Genomic DNA, 18,389 nt, shown 5'->3' on the forward strand with positions numbered 1-18,389 from the left:
AATTTCAATTTGAAAATTCAGTTTTGATTATTTTCATATTCATTTATAAGATATTTCGTTGCTACGTGAATAATTTTCGCTGCATTGGCAATGTACCTCAATAAGCAATATGAACACAAATTTGTGAGCAATAAGGTTTATTCCATAGCTTGCAAGGGTCAGAATACAACGTACTAATGTCTTACGAATGTTCTGTAGATATGTATATAATCATCTTTATTACTTCAACTTTTGTTTATTGTACCCGTTTGCACTTCACATTTACTGACCCAAGCAGCAATGCCCAGAGCCTGGACTCGGGAAGGTGGCCTCCCACCAGTTGACTTTCCATATTTCTGTATTCCTGTGTTACCATGCGTTGTAATCATATTTACCAGATGATCTACCACTTATAATTTACGAGAAAATTATGTATTTGTTCCTAACATTGCATATATTTTTGTTACTATCATGTTTTTGTAGCATTTCTACGCTTATCTCCTCGGCCTATCAGAAGTCTTGAACGAACCACGTGACCACTTTTCATCCTGTCTTCGAGACTTACCATGACATTTCTCTCTCTGTATCGCTCTATGCAGCATTAACTGATGCCGGCACAAAGCTTGCAACTAGGAGGACCGGCACATAGAAAATAGAAATGCAATGGTACTAAGTTATATTAATATACAAATACAGTGGCACATACTAAAATATACTGTACATAAAAGAGTACTGCATATGCTACTATACATAAATGTTTCTCGGCTATCCGGATCAAAAGAAATTTTTCAACATATTCTAGCGTCTGTGATCTGTGTTTGGTAATTGATTCCCTCTCCCCTCAGCAGCAACCTAAGCCGATTTAATAGTGTCTTTTGTTTTTTACAATCGTAGACATCATTGTACTTGGCATGCGAGATGTAATTGCCAAATCCCGGGTAATGCTATCTTCATTCAGCAACCTCTTTTTCTCAACTCCATGGTGTGATCCTAACAATTTTATTCGCAGTTTGACTCTTCACATTAACTTTCCTAAACCTTGTTAATGAACTTCTGAAAAATTACGCGAAAACACACAAAATAATTTTAAAATTCAGACATACACCTTGGACTGTTCACTCAATAGTAGCAACAGGCATACTGACGCTTTTGAGCTGCCGTAAAATTGTCTCAAAAAAAGTAAGCAACGTTATTCATTGAACTTGAGTATTATTATAAAGAAATATTGTATACCAAAACAGAAACAGGGCGTGCAGGGAACGATTGTTAATGTGATAGCGGTTAATGTTATCATTCGGATTTTGTTTATACATTTTCTGAAGTCCAGCCCGTTTGTATACGAAAACATGGAAAATATATAGCAAACGGCGGCCACGTTATGCTTAGCGAAACCTAAGCAACTTTTAAATTGTTGATTATTCTACAACTGTTGCATGCAGATTAAATAATGCATAAAACCTTAACCCGGACATACGGATAACATATTTTGATCCCTTTTAAAGCAAAAAATGCCCAATTTACCAACATATAAGAAGAAAAGTACTGTGTTCAAAATGGATGATGTTTGAAATATTATTTCCTGAAATTTTTCGCAAATGCGATACTTCCTGCAAGGAAGTAAAAATCACACAAAAATTCATTTAACTATAATACTTTTAATTCATAATTTGTGTAAATTATATTACGAGTTCGCAGTATAAAAATACTGAAGCTTGCTAGTGTTTTCAAGCACAAAAATTCCATCAGGTTCTGTAAATAAGTTCTCCGTTTTCAAAAAAAGTACCTTAATCAATACTTTCTACAACAATCTGCATAGAAACGTTTACCATTCAATCTCTTAATATTCGAAACCATTTTCTAAATTGATACTTAATTTTAGTGACATACGAATGGAAGCATTAGCTCTTCAATTTGTATACTTTCTATATATACCCAACGGTCAGGATTTGTCGTACTGGAGTCACATGTTTTTTTTTTTTTTTTTTTTTTTTTTTTTTTTTTTTTTTTTTTTTATAATGAGTGTAACATTTTCGTATATATAAGTATAGGGCTGAAAGACAGCATAAAAAGTTAAGGTTTCGTAATTTTTACGTTACTGAATCGTTAATTGGTAATATCATTATTAATCCAGAGGGGCTTTGTCCCTGAGGGACTATTGTTTTTTGCGGTTTTGTGACGAATTACTCTGAGTGTCCGTTTCACTTTTCAAACTGTTGCCACCAAATATTATCTCCCTGTATTATATTTGACGAAATTAAATAACGAAGAATCTGCATAAATGTATGCATGTTTCTACCATTGTGACTGAACAACGGTACCTAGAGCCATTCAATTTTGAATGATGTAATCCTACCGCGAATATGGGCATTTGGAAGCCCGAATTAGAAATGTGGAATTTGTTTTATCATCAATTTCATATTTTGTAAAACTTTAACGAATTTTTGACTTACAAACTCAACGATTTCAAAGCGAGAAATGCAACACACTACGGGGAAAAACACCTTTTTAATCTCCAACGCCCGGAACTATCGGAAATTCTAAAGATATGCTCACTTTAAAATTATTTTGCAATATTGCTGTTGAACTGAATTTTATGGTTTAAGTGCGAAGAACCGGATATTTAATAAATAAAGGTAATACACAAAATGTTAAAAAAAGCCCCTTTGGACGTAATGTAAAATCTGAAACCTTTCACATTTTCTTTATTATTATTATTAGTAGTAGTATTATTTTAAATATCAAAATATAAAAAATTTGCTTTCATTAAAGAATTTTTGTATTTTGAATTATTTGTTTACGACTAACGGTTTCTTAAATTTAAAGCGGGCAAGGATTTGTGTGGACACATATCCACAATGCGTCCGATCTAATGTTTCCCTTTGTCCAGATTTATGTTTTTGTTTTCTTTCCCATTTTACTTATGCGGATTATGTAATCCTATTTATTTAACTTTAGTTCGAAATGAATCTTTTATTCATCTTAGTCTAAACTGGGGTGCATGTTTTATTCCTGTTTCATGAGATATATAATAATTATTTCATTTCGATTTGAGATTATTGATACAAATAGTTTCCTGCTTGTATGAATTAAAGGAAGTATTGTAATCGAGAAAAATTTCAGGCATCATATTTCAACGGGAAATCCATTTCAGCCACTCTCGAAAGCATTTGAACGATGTTTTTGTGAGACATCTTTAGGTACGGACAGAATAAAGGGCTGTTTTTGCCCAAAAGGATTGTAAATTGTATTTAAAATGGATTCAGAACAGATTGTACCTATGAATGTATTTCGCATAACTCAAGAACGAGTAGCCATTGAAGGTTTGAATTTTGTGTTATGGGACTGTTATGCCATGCAGTTGTGCACCTCACTTTTCCTTTGCAATCGACTACATCAATCATATAAAAGATGTTTTGTGTTTTTATGTATTTTTGCTTTGCTGTGAAGTGAGAACTGAATTAATTGAATGAGAAATATGTCTCTGATGAAATCCGAGGAAGTAAGTTTAAATGAAATGCAGCAAAGTATGCGTATAATTTAATGGGCCATATAAGGAAGTCAATGTGGTGCCCACATCAGATTTTTTCAGTAATTATATGGTTTCCATGCATTTTCATCAAGCGATGAAAAAAGAGTTAATATTAAGATTTTCATTTATTAAATAGGAGGAGGGAAGATGTTTTTAAAGTTTTACTTGCGAATTAATGAATGTTTTTAACAGTTTTGAAAAAGAAATGTTTCATCAAAAGTCCATTTCTCTCCGATTAGAACACTGCCATCGTATAACAAGCTACTATTAAGAGTGTTCCTTTATAGCTTTATATTTTAACGCTTTCAACTGATGTATACGACCCCCCCCCCCAAAAAAAAATAATTCCATTTTTCAAAAATCTGCTGTGAGCTGCACGTGCTGGAATTAACTGAGAAATATGACGTATCCTCTTATAGAAACTCAAAAAGTGTGATAATGATCGTGGCACACACACCCCTCTCACCCATAACGTCTGACTCTTCCAGCTCCAGAAAACCCAATTCCCACGCCTGGAGCCTTCTGGAAAAAAAAATCGCTTATTTCCTCAACCCCCTCTAGACTTCCTTCGCACTTTGGCCTTGCGCTCAAAGACCTCTTTTGTAATTCATTGAGCCAATGAATATGTATTGCTAAGAAGGAAAACTTCGCAGCAGCAGGAGTGGCTCCCTTCCAACGAAAAGGGAAACAGCTGCATGAAATATCTGTCTCCAAAAAGCGCCAATGCTCGAAGCTGATGTCGAAGTTCGAACAGGTTCGACTGTCACGTTTATCAAGAGTTTAAAGCTGTGTGACTCTATTTTTCCCTCTCCATAATGACGGATATAAAAACAGACATCAAACTGCGATATGGATAATGCAAGTTCAACAGCCAGTGAAAGTGAAACTTCACCTAATTTTCTTATTCAGCTTAACCCGTGTTTCTCAATTTCCTGTACACGTGATGGAGGAGAAAAATCTCGGCCAGGTCCGGTACATCGCAGATGGAGAATTTCTCGCCAACAGGTTCCGTCGCCAAATCCCTTGGCAAATTTTCCCTCTTCTTTCTAGCGGCTTAGAAGACAAACTGGTTTACATTACGTCTATGGAGACTTTCCTTCTTTACACAGACGTTCTTTGACTGAGATCCCCCCTGCTTCTTTGAACTACGCGTAGCAGCTGTTTTCCAACGGTAAAATACTGTTATTTTGTTGACTACATAGGAAGATACGATAACCAGCGTTCTCTCTCGGCAGAGGTTTCCCTTTTTTTCGTCTGCCATTGCCACTATATATGTAGTGATTTTAGTGATTCTTATAAGCTATGTCAAAGACAGACAAAACCTTGGCTTCGCAGGAAATGCTGATGCAGTGAAAATCTCTGTTTACGAAATTAATTCGTTTCTGTGTTCTCAACAGAAACGTTTGTAAACCGAAATTTGAAGACCTGGAGGAAAAACAATTTATGTCCTTTGACATGAGCTTTGAAAAAATCTTCAACGATAAGGGGAAGGTTCCAGATTTTAAATTACTTCCAAGGGACCTTTCTAGAGACATTACGTTAATTGGAAAAGCCGGAGAGATGAAAAATTAGCAACCGCCTTCGCCGGGAATCGAATCACGGACCTCTGGAATACCGCCCAGCGTGCAGAACCACTACACCACGAAGGCACGCTAGGAAAGCGGGAGAGATACCTTACACCTTTATGTATTAAATGTCATGTTCTACGAACTCAAACAATGAAACTAAGTTCAACAGCAATATCGTAAATTAATTTTAAAATGAGCATTATCTTTAGAATTTCCGATACAGAGTCTCGCGCTGGATCTAAAAATGTTTTTTTTTTCGTACAATGTTGCCATTGCTCGTTTTGAAATCGTTTAGTTTTTTTAATACAAAATTCGTTGAAGTGTTACAAAATCTGAAATCGATAATAAAACAAATTTCACATTCAAATTAGGGCTTCCACTTGCCCATATTCCATGGAAAATTACATTATCCAAATTTTGGTGGCTTTAGGAACCGTTGTTTTATAACAATGCGAGAAACACATATACATTTATGCAGATTCTTCATTATTCAATTCCTTTAAATATAAGACAGGCCAGGCGATAATATATGGTGGCAATGATTTGAAAAGTGATACAGCCTTTTAAAGTTTTGACACAAAATTCCAAAGAGAAATTAATAGTCCTTCAAGACAAATCGCTCCTTTGGACTAAAAATAAAAAAAGTTTGAAAGTTTTCAGATATTATTTTCTTACGTCCAATTGTTGTGTTTTAGTGTTTTGTGCATTACCTTTATTTATTAAATATCCCGTTCTTTGCACTTAAACCATAAAATTCAATTCAACAGCAATATCGCAAAATAATTTTAAAATGAGCATGCAGTAAAGTTAACAAAATAAATGGAGTTATGAAATTTATCAAAAACTTCACTGTACACACTACTTCGGGTCAACATATTTTTAAACACTTTTAAACGTTGTTAAACATTAATAAACACTGATCAACAGAGCGCTTTAAAGCTACACACGTTTTTCAACCCCTCTTCGCCTTTTCTAATGTAAGATGCTAATGGTATAAATTTTAATTAATCGCTTTACAATAGAAAAGTACCAAATTAACGTTGAGAAATATAGTTAATTTTAAAATGTCTGGTTTGTGTTTCATAGAAAAGAAATTTACTGCTATACTTTACAAAATATATGAATGATATGGCTTAGTGGACTGGCAACGGTTTCTTTTTTCAACAGGTCTGGTAAGGACATTAAAACTTCACTAGTGGTTTTACAATTGTATTCCCACTACACTTACTGTTTAGCTCTACTCCAATTTTGGCGGAAAAAAGTGTGGGGCATAGATCTGATGCTCTTCTAACCCTTGTACCTTACCACTAACCTCTCTGCAGGACTTTTGGCTATCCAATATTTAAAGTGCCCCTTACCAAACATATATTGTAGGCCCACTCAATGTTATCGTTTTCAACGATACCGCCATGCACATTCCGAATTGCAGTCCTCCTTCCCGCACCTGCAAATGTACTGTGGACCACGAAAGCCGTGATTGTCCCAAACTTGAGGAAATGGAGCCAAAATGTTGTAACTGCTTAGGAAAACATACAAGCAACTGGAGGGGTTATGACGCATATCCTAAGAAAAAACTTGCTGCAAACCCTATCCCTAAAATAGAGGACCGATTTGTCGTTAACAAATCATACGCCCAGCAATGAAATCGGACATTTTTGCCGATAAAATTGTCAAAGCCGTTACTGAGGCCCAAACAGTTATGAAAAATCTACAGGATAACCATTTCACTCCTACATAATTCTCAACACTTTGTCGCAGACCCAAAATTAGTGAGGCTCATAAACAATGAAGCTTTTGAACCTTAGGCCGCAGCAAAAAATTAATCCGGTGACAGTTTTGATATGGAATGCTCTAAACCCACTGACAAAATGGGAGAATTACAAGACTTTATGCACGCACATAACATCGACATTGCCCTCATCACAGAAACACACGCTACACCGGCACATTCACTTCATATGCCAAATTATCGCAGCTTCAAATGCGTTAGAATTAGACATAGAGGAGGAACAGCACTCATTTATTTAAAAAAGCAGTTTCAACTCAAGCTTCCATCACGCTGACAATAGCAATGGATTTGAAGAGATTAGGGCCATTGTGCACATTCCAAACTGAGGCGACGTGACTGTGTGCCCCCTTTATAATCCCCCTCACTTAACCTCCAAGACCAACAAATTATTAATCTTCTAAGCAATCCCCTTCCCACATTATTAGGTGGCGACATAAACGCCAAGCACACAAGCTGGGGATGTCGTAAGACAAACAAAAACGGCGACATTTTGTACAACTTCCTTTTCAACAATCCATTTTATCTGCACCCACCTAATGACTTCACAATTTCGCCCCACTAATATTAGACAATATCCAGACATCCTAGACCTTTTTCTCTCCTCTACAAACCGTCCTATCAGCGCAGAAGTGATAGATGATCAATCATCAGATCATGTACCAGTCTTTGTGCACTTGGAAGTCTATAAATTTGAAAAGGAACATAACATTAAAATTACGGATTCGCCAAAATTCCAAAACCTCGCAAATAATCAAATCCCATGTACCCCCCTCAAAACCACAGAGGATATTGATACAGTTATTCAAAATATTACTAATCAAATAAATAGCGCCTATGGAAATGCTACTGCGCAAATAATCATAAAAAAAATCATTTAAAACTTCCCCACGACATCAAAAATATGATACGTGAACGCAACAGACTCCATAAGCTTTACATGTATTCACGTGACCCAACAGTAAAGTCATTAATCAATAGAATGAACAGGCAGATCAAAAAACTAATTGATGAACACTGCATCGCCATGTGAAATAACAAGATTGATAACCTTAACATAGAGGATGGCACAATTTAGAAATTTATCAGAAATCAGAAAGCAAACAGAACTAAGAATGTGCCCCTGAGGAATAACACAGAACACTTATACACGGATGAGGAGAAGGCAAACGCTTTTGCTAAATATTTAACCGAACAATTCACATCCGACACAAATCCTTCTGATCCGAACTTCATTGAACATGTGAATAACGCGATTCAAAGATGGCTTTTTCAACCCAGCACCAAGAATTTACCAAATTTTACCGCCTCAACTGAAGTTAGTAACATTTTCTGAAAATTTCACAAACGTATAGCCCCGGGTAAAGATAATATCTCAAATAAAATGGTCAAAAATCTACCCAGAACACAGATTCTCAAACTAAGTGGGATTTTCAATGAATGCCTCTTTATGAGCCATTTTCCAAAATCATGGAAACATGCTACTAGAGTTCTCCTCCCCAAGCCAGGAAAGGATTATACACCGGTAGAAAATTACCGTCTGATATGTCTACTACCAACGCTAAGCAAAATCTTCGAAAAATCACTTGCAAACGCCTGGATTCAGTACTGAGCTCGCTGCCCGAACAGCAATACGGTTTTCGAAAGGGGCTTTCCACATCCATGCAGTTGGTCAGGATAGTAGAGTTCATAAGTGCAGCAATTCATAAACATCAAACGACGGCTTTCCTTATGCTAGACGTGGCCATAGCTTTTGACCGCGTCTGGTATAACGGACTCATATATAAAATGATCCCTCTCAAGGTCACCAAAGAGATGCTTATCTTTATTTATTAATTCATCACAACTAGGTTCGCTTTAATTCCACCCTGACCCCACATATTTCCACAGTCATCGGGAAAGCAACTGGGGTTGCTCGAAAGCTTAGCCCATCGTCATTAGACCTAGCAAGTGGAAGGAGATTTATACAAGTATTATTCAGCCTTTTCTGACATACGCTTCACCGGTTTGGTGTACTGCCTCCAAAACTGACTTTCTCAAACTACAGACATTTCAAAACAACTTCTTACGAAAAATGAGAAGTGCACCTTGGTTTATTCGTAAGGAAGATTTGCATATAGACCTCAAAATTGAAGATACATCTCACACCAGATAGATAACTAATAATTTTTTCACTAAAGCAGTCACTAACAACACCATACACTACGCAGACAACTTTAAATATGCATTGCTTGACGAATATTTCAACTTAAGACCATATGCCACTCATCTATTTACATTTGACATTTAGTCTTACCATAATATCATATCTCAGTGCAACCAACACCAACACATATCATACAGGCATGGGCCTTATTTTTATACGCGTCCTCAGAAAATTCACCCATTATCGGCAATAAGGTTATACACGCGGTGGTATACCCATTATAGGGCAAATGAGGTGTTGGTAAGACTGTGATGAAATTCGCGCCAACACCAGCCTAAAAGACTATATCACACATATATCATATAATGTGTTTGTAAATTATATGATATATATAGTATCACATATATCATATAATTTACAAACATGCACGCCTGTTCCGAGTTTCGAGTCCAGGCCCAACGATAGGGCAGGCAGCAGCATTAACACTATACTGATCAAGAAAGCTTTTTGGCTTAATACAACAACAATAATTCTAGGTGCTACGAAGCTAAAGGCTTCTGAGTCAGACTATTAGAAGCAGGCATTATTAATTAAAGCTGCATGAAATAATGCTGCAAGCAATGATGCTACATTTTAATAAAAATCGATTATGTATATTATTTAAAAATAAAAGATCTAAATTATTAACAAGTAGCTCTTTTTCGCTTTTAAATCGCTAAATTTGTTAAGAAATTATAGGCTGACTTAATTCAAAATTAAATATATTATATTTTGCCGAACGGCAACATTGTGAGAGATCGTTAAGCACGAGGACGCTTGGTTGACAAATTTGGGATTTTTTTTCCGGAAGTGGCAAAGTCTGACAACGCAAGAGAATCATATATATCTTGGAAGTTAGAATAGATGGAGTAAGGATGACATCACAAAATTGAAGCCAAGGATAAGTTAGTAACGTGACGTCAAGACTTATCAGGGCATCCGTACAGCGTACGGGTAAGACTACGATATATGTTAAATATTTTTTCTTTTTTTAATGGCGCTTTATTTATTCTCACTTCAAAACGTTGAGCACGAAAGTGTAAAATGCAAAAAAATCAACAAATACTGCTTTGATTGACACAAATTTCGGCAGGAACGTAGCATATATATGTGTGCATAAAATAAAATCAATAATTATATACAGAAATCAAAAGAATATTAAATTTTTGTAAGTTATCAGATAATGACTAACTGGAGACTTAAACAGAATTATGTATAAAGTGAAAATAAACAGCATAAAATTTATAAAAGGACATTAATAGGGTATATGGTCCCCCACTCACAAGCTTTGTATACACTTTGTATACACAAGGTCAATCAGAATACTTTGTATACACAAGATGTATACAAAGTTTACACCTTGTGACCATGCTTTCAATTAGGTGGTCAACCACCGCAGAATTAAGCAATCGCCATTCTTCTTGTAGAGTTGTTTCCAGCTCAATAAGAGGGGCTGGAGGTGGGAAACGTGAAGATATCACAGCCGAGAGCATCCAAAGATTTTCAATGGGATTAAGTTCGGGCGAATATGCTGGCCACGCCATACGCGCAATCCCTTCACTCTCCAGGTGGTCATCAAGGATGTCAGCTCTATGGGGACGTGCGTTATCAGCCATTAAAACAAAGTAGGGCCTACTGCTGCAGTATACAATCTCACAATGGGTTTTGGACTTAATCACGATACCGGACAGCCGTCAAAGAACCCCGTTTAAAGATGTGCAGTTCAGTGCGGTATCCTAATGAAATCCCTACCCACACCATAATGCTTCCGCCTCGGAATGGGTGATGTTTTGGGATTGATTGCGTGTTCGTTGTTCACGCCATATCCTTATACTCTTGTCATCTGGCTCCAGAGCAAATCTTGATTCATCAATAAACATGACATTGTCCCAGTCAGACACATTCCAATTGACATTTCCCAGCACCACTGTAATCGTGCCCCTCCTGATTGGACGAATAGAGCAACACAAACTCGAGGTATCCGGGCGTACACTCCACTCATATGTAATCTTCGGCGTATAATAGCTGCAGATATCGCCTTACTAATGGACGCTGTAACCATAGATGTCACACGTGTGGAGTTTGCTCTGCGATTCCGCTTGGCTACGATAGCAATATATCGATCTTCCGCGGGGTTTGTAACCCTTGGGCGACCGGCTACGAGCCTTCGGACAACTGTCTGTGTGGTTTGGAATTGTTTCCATAAACGTGAAATTACAGAATGATAAACACCAAAGAAAAGAGCAACATCTGTGATCGACTGTCTAGCTTCAATACGCCCCACAGCCCGCCAGCTCTCAATATCTTCCATTCGTCTTCTGGAAGTCATAGAAACACATATGTCTTGAAAACAAATTGTACGAAAGTTTTGAATACCTTCTATCAGCACTTACAATCAATTTCTGTAATCCTTCATTAAGCTGGCTTCTTGTAAGTCTGCCTTTTTTGCATATTTGTTGACATGAAAGCGCGACTGGCTGTTACCTAACATGTTTGCAAACTTCCATCTACCTCTGCAGCTAATTGCATCCTCTTCAATTCTGATTGTCTTCCGGAAAATAGCATTTTCCTCTCCGTGCTTAACTTTTTGAAGTGAGTGTTTATGAACATTTTATTGAATGCACAAAATACTCATTTTTATTGATCTAAATATTATTTTTGCCTGGGCTAAAATTTTTGTAGTCTTAGAATTTTTTTGCTGTGGTGAAATCTAGTTCGTAAAGGTATGTACTGGAATATGAGAAATATAGAGGCGCTAGAAACAACACAACTCGTTGAATTCAGTATATTGTTCGTGCATATGGTGACAGGCAGAAATATGTGCTTCTTGTACTTTGCCTCGACAGTGCCGTGCATGAACAGTATTTGCAGCCGTCCTTACAATTTCATCTGTAGGCTAAAAGGTAACTCTAGAAAACACTCTGATGGTATTTAAATCTTTGTAATTAACATGCGAAAGTATAAGATGCGTAGAAGTGAATAAGAAATTAAGATTAATTCCAAGTTAAAGCTTAAGCCTTCCTTTCGTATCGTTGACGCAGAATAGCTTGAATTAAAAGTATTACACTGCCCTCTCGCACTTTCACAGATCTTGATTTTTTCCTGTGTTTTCTTCCTTTTGTATAGCTTCACTTAAATAATGCAGAAGAGATGCGTTAGCACACAGAAATAAATTTGGAGATCTGTGTTGCCACAATACCTTCGAAATGATACGGCTGCCTTTTATTCTGTCATTCTAAGCTATTCGTTATGCACGAAACACAATCTTGGTTTCTACACATTATGTATATATTGAATGTATAGGCACTGGTTTTATGAACACTCTGTTAAAAAGGTTCATTACATTATATTCCTTTGCAGAGCTTCGCAAGTCTGCCTCAGTATCCACCACAACAACCTTATTGGTACGCGTCTGCTATTGGACAACAAGAATCGGGACCTTGGGGTCCGTGGACACAAAATAGTGAATGCTCGAGAACCTGCGGTGGAGGAATAGCTTACCAAACTAGGATATGCAAGGATATCAGGTGAGTTCTAATTTAAGTTTCCATTCCTGTGTGCACAAACATTTTTGTAAAAATGATTAGATACGACTTCCGTTAGTTATTATATTTTTTTTATGTCCTGAACGGGGACAAGGATTCAAAATATGATTTTAACCTAAGGCTATAAGGTATTTCTCCCGCCTTCTTAGCATGCCTTCGTAGTGTGCATCGTGGTCCTGCACGCTGGGCGCGTATTTCAGAGGTTCGCGGTTCGATTCCCGGCAAAAACGTTGCATATGTTTCATCTCTCCTGCTTCCGAAATAAACCAAATGACTTTGCAAGTGGCATTTGAACTAAAAGGATGGTGGATGATGATTCTCCCACCCAGAATTTGGCAATTGGGTTCCCTAAAAAACCTCAGTCGTCCTTTAAAAGGGGGAGCGTATAAGGTATTTCTCCATCCTACTTGTCATGCCTTCCTGGTGTGGTGGTCTGCCCGCTGGTCGCGTATTCCAGAGGTCCGCTGTTCGATTCTCGGCAAAAACGTTGCATATTTTTCATCTCTCCTGCTTCCGAAATAAACCTAATGACTCTACAAGGCAACGAAAGTTTTGGTCTAATAACTGAGCTTCCAAGTTGATTTCAATTTATTGTGAAATAATAATTTTATGTTACTTGTTTTGACTACAGTAATTCCTCTGTCTGAAACTTGGATCTGAACTGATTCTTAAAGAAATATGTTACGTTGTTTTCAGTTTACGTTATTTCTTCTTGAAGAAGTATGTAATGCTGTTTCTTCATCTGAGCTTGCTGCTTAAAATGCATTTACTTTTAGAAATGTTTATCTGCGTAACTAGGTTTCTGCTGTTACGGTTCTGAGTGATACCACAATTCCACAGGAATCGGGCAGGTGAATTTGCAGCTATTTGCTTCATGTTTTTTGCATAATATAATTTGATTCGCCTAGAGCCTCTGGATAAAGTTATAATTATATCAATTATTAATGATTAGTTTTATGCAGATCAGCTTGCGTTAATGAAAACATAATTGCTAGTACGTTCGTTTTACACCGGCATACACTACAATGCTTGAATGATCAAGTTTTCATCAAGAGTTTCGGTATGAATGACCAAGATTATATTATCGAAAAATCATATGTAAGTCACCTGTAATGATACATAAGGTGTTGACCAATCGGTGAATCACTTTATTGTATCGGATCGGTGATCGCTTTACTGTAGATCACTTTATTTACCTAATAGGTGGGCCACAATTTCCTCCTATAAAGGAGCAGACAATTTACATCCACGCCTTGTCCGGGATTCGAAACTAGGCTGTTACGTACGGCAGTCTGATTTGATGCAGTACATCCATCTTTTCTCGTGTAAAAGGTAGTTATTTTAAAGTCGATGATTTTTGTTACTTATGATTTTTACACTAAATTCTCTTAATCATATTTACGACATCGCTTTATTTAAACACCTTCAGTTCTTTATTTAAGTAAAAGAGATAACCACTTTGAAAATTAAGAAAAGAATGTGATTTGAATAAGCAAATACATTTATATATTGTAAAAGATACCAAAATATTTCTGGTACTGTAATACTACTAAAATGAACAAATTCTTTGATTTACTACCGGCTGACGGTACCGTGTGGAATTTTTCATACGGCATTCTGTCATCAGAATTTGCCCCCCAGTGGTACCTCAAATTGTTGATTACAGCAGTATAGTTGTCCTTGTGTGGCGTGATGACGTGCAGACCATTAAGTATTCATATCGGAGATAGAACAATGTTCAGACATTAAGATTTGTGGAAACCTAGACCATTTCACGACATTTACAAATGAATCGTCAGGTGTGTAGGGATGCAGTTGTGACATCATCTCAAATAACACCTTTTGCTTGTTAAAGAAGAGGAAGCGGAATTCGTTGAGAAAGACATGCAATGCTGGATGTTATAATGTTAGATATGAATCTGAAGTAGGCACAAAATTAGAGAAATTCAATAGACTGTCCCTGAAAATCGTTGCTATGCAGCTGACGATATTATAGAGAATTACACGAATTAGCTTTGTTTTCGTATGGACAAAACTGAGCATACTATGTTCGTAAAAAGTAATCTTCCAGAGCGTAAACCAGTAGCACATCTACTATCCTCAATAGGGCGTCGAAAGAATCTTTTCCGAGAATTTTCGCTTTAGTGATACCTAATAGATCGAATTACGTGAAAACGAATTATTTGGGGGAACCTAAGAGGGAAAGAGATTTAAGCGAAACATTTTCATTTGAAATGCAAAATGTCCCATGTAACTAGCTGGGACATCGACTCTAGCAAAATATTTTGGCAAGAATGTTTCCAGTGGCAGGAAACGGAGACTCTCTAGATGGGATAACTTCATATGAATGATGTTCTGACCGATCCTCGTACTCTCTCAATCTCCGTTCTTCCGAGTTTTGTTTTCTTTTCATTAGCGTTAGTAATAACTGAATGGCATGCAGTTGATTCCAGTTATCTTCGAGAAACTTTATGGATTCGGCAGCATTATATTGCAATACATGGATAATATTTCAAAAGAGGTGGGCATGACACGAACATAGTAACAAATATATACTTAAAATTATTTATTATTAGAATTTTCTAGCTACAGTAAGAAGCAAGTGTCATCAGTTGCTAACAAAAATTAGACGAAACCTTAGATTTTGTGTAATGAAAGAAAATGCGCTATTAGAAACCTAGATAGAGAAAAATTTGTAACCCAGTGGTCATCAAACATTGTCGACTCTCGGAACTCTTAGAGCTATAAGATATATTTTGGGACTCCATCCTCCTTAAGAAAAATATGTCTTAAAATAATATTTAAAGTAGATCAATATGTTACAGGTACTTTTTGTAAAGGCAACTAAAGAAAAGCATTGTATTTTTTACTAAAACATTTTAACACAAAATTAATATAATTTACTCATTCATTGTATTAACTCGTGCTCCAAGTCCACCTGCCTTGCATTATATTTAATGAAAGAGGATTTTGCTTGCAATGTTTCACACAAACTGTCGAAATCTCTTTTTCATGATGTTATTTACAGTCATATTTCATATTCTGCATGTAATTTGGTTCTATATTTTGTTTTTGTTGCTACAAATTTAAAAAAAAAATATTTTACTTTAATAGGTTTTACTGAGTGACATTAATGTGGTTGGGAAGTTGAAGATGATATGCTTAAGTAAATAACACTTCCACACGTCTTCCACACCACAAAACATTTAATGAATAAGGATAATAGAAAACGTACAGATTTTAAATTAAATAACGGTACTGTTGGGCGTTCTCGCGGTTGTTAGATACAAATACAGTTCTTCATGACTTTAAGTATTTGAATAGCTACTCAGCGTCTACTCGCACTTGCTATTTGAGTTCTTTTGTTACCACCTTCGCTTGGAATCAACGTCTATTTGACATCATCGTCTTTCACCTCGCTCTCGCGGTCGGCGCCTAGGTGATGCCCTCTGGTGGCTATGTAGAACTAACGGTTACCACATTCATAGGGTTTGTAGCAGTTGGGAAACTTCTAGGTATGCATGTATCTATAGCTAAAAATGTAGATGCTCCGCTTGCTTAAATTTATATTTTAATATCGAATCTGTTGATACGTCCACAAGCTGTTCCCTTTCCTTCTGATTTGTCGAAGTATATGAACAGAATTTTTATCCAGACATATTCAGTTTTTTTTTTTTTTTTTTTTTCTTCTGGGAAATATTTTCTTATGGTTTTCTTCAATTCAAAAAGCTGCTCTATTATATAATGTTGTTGGGACTTAGCTCACTTGTCTGAAAATAACATCAGAACAAGCCAACGAAATTCATCATGACAAGTAGTGCAAGACTGCGTCTGTTGTTGGCAGAGCCTTGCATTCCTTGTCATGTGACAGTACGACTTTGCTCAGTTCAGCCCCCAATTTTGATGGAGAGCACCCTAAAGGGACGGTCCGAAGGTCTCCCATCTCTCTTTTCCTACCAACTACCTCTCGACAGTACTTCCGGCTCGCCGTATATTTAGAGTTCCCCCATGCCAATTCAGTCTCCATTACAAAACTGTTTAATTTTGCAAAGCGTTCCATGTTATCCCCTTTGACATATGATAACTAGATGTTAAGCTTTAAACACCAATGCATTATTTTTCTTTAATTTCATAATATGTATATTCAGCCTTTGAATTTAAAACGTCGGCAACCAAGCTTCTGGTTAGTTTTCCAGCTAATTAAATGTATATTTAGTTAACAGACACTAGTCAGCTAGTATAAATGCTTTATAATTTACTTTTTGAATTTTTCTATTGATTCTTAAAACCATGGGGTTTAATTCGCGAAACCCCTGGATTTCGAGGACCAGTGTTTAAAGTCCACTGCTGTAGCGTAATTAACTATCTCTTTTTTTCTGTGGCTTAATCAAAAATCATACGTTCTTAGGTTAGAAAGTAATGCGAACACCTTTATGTGGTATGTAATTTTAATATTTGTGATGTTTAAGAAAAGGATGCGTTAAATTCATAGTTTTCTTTCTAGCAAAAAGTCCATTTCTAGCAAAAAATTTCTAGCAAAAAATCCATGCTCATCATTAAATACAGCATAAAAAGCATTATGTATTATCTACTAATTGTTTAAAACATTTTGCAGGTAAATAATACATGGACCAAATATTATTTTTTTTTTTTAAATTTAACACCAATCCAATTTTATATTTAGCAATCAATTATCTCTTTTATGACAACCACTGACAGTTTAATCTTGATTTTTTCCTTTCAAGAGCCGATGGAAAATATTCCTGTATAGGTTCCCGGACAAGATACTTCTTATGCAATTTTCAAGTAAGGAATTTGTTTTCATGTGTTCTAATGAGTTTATTAGTATTTAGGTGACAAAAGTTTATTATTTCATTTATTTTCCTTAGGAATGTCCGCCTGGTTCAAAAGACTTCAGAGCTGAACAATGTGCCAGGTTCAATTTAGTTTTAGTCACAGGAAAGTATTACAGTTGGCTTCCTTATTATAATGGTAATATATTTTTACTGTATTCCTGTATTATCACTTTGTAATGTTCCAACATAGAATTTACAGCTAAATGCCCGGAATCTTGAGAACTGGTAAGCGAATGAACGCTTTTGTTCAGGAGAGAGACCTTCAGGAAGGGTTGATTACCCTTTATTACTCAAAATAAAGTTCATAGTCGGTCCTAACTCAAGGCATAAAAAAGCCTCTGCTTGGGCTTGAACTGGAGAATACTAAGAAATACACTTAACTAAAAAGATATAGCCGAAGCTATCAAAATTCTAGAGGAGTTGGCCTCTTGAATGCAATCTAAACCGCGACGCTATCAAGTGTTCGAAATACGGCTGAGCGTAGAAATAGCTTTAGAGAGGGTATAGACAAAAGGCAAACGCGCGCTGGTTAGAATCTCTGACTCTCTAACGAAGTCAGTGGAACTTCAACTTTAAGTACCGCTCTTCCTTCATCTGCATTTTACCGCGATTCTGAAAATACATTCTGGCAGAAAAATTATAAGCTGAAGTTAGAAGCGACGGGAAAGTGGTTTTAACTAAAAATTAACTGTTAAAAATTTAGGATAAACCGTAAAATTTCTTTTATTAAAAAAATCTGATGTGTACACCTCATGACATCCTTGTACGGAATATTAAATTATACGCCATTTTTTCTAGATTTCATTTAAGCTTATTTTCTCAATATTCATTAGAGCTATATTTCTCATCCAAACAATTCAAGTTCTCACTTAGCAACAAAGCAAAAATACATGAAACTCCAAAATGTCTTTAAATAAAATTGAAGAATATAGAAAATTATA

At 36.2% G+C, this 18,389-nt stretch overlaps 1 protein-coding gene across 1 annotated transcript in view; it reads left to right on the forward strand.

Annotated features, from left to right (window-relative positions):
* LOC146997108 (papilin-like) overlaps positions 1-17,687 on the forward strand; it is a 29,795-nt gene extending 12,108 nt beyond the window's left edge. The window contains exons 3-5 of the mRNA XM_085816346.1: positions 12,408-12,574; positions 17,338-17,398; positions 17,482-17,687. Of these exons, the coding sequence (XP_085672472.1) occupies positions 12,408-12,574; positions 17,338-17,398; positions 17,482-17,625 (372 nt within the window). The 3' untranslated portion in view covers positions 17,626-17,687. The remainder of the gene's footprint in view (positions 1-12,407; positions 12,575-17,337; positions 17,399-17,481) is intronic.
* The last annotated feature ends 702 nt before the right edge of the window (positions 17,688-18,389 follow it).

The sequence above is a fragment of the Stegodyphus dumicola genome, chromosome 5, assembly GCF_044657685.1.
Source record: "Stegodyphus dumicola isolate Sdum_Otavi_A_Nest chromosome 5, ASM4465768v1".
In the NCBI taxonomy this organism is placed as follows: Eukaryota; Metazoa; Arthropoda; class Arachnida; order Araneae; family Eresidae; genus Stegodyphus; species Stegodyphus dumicola.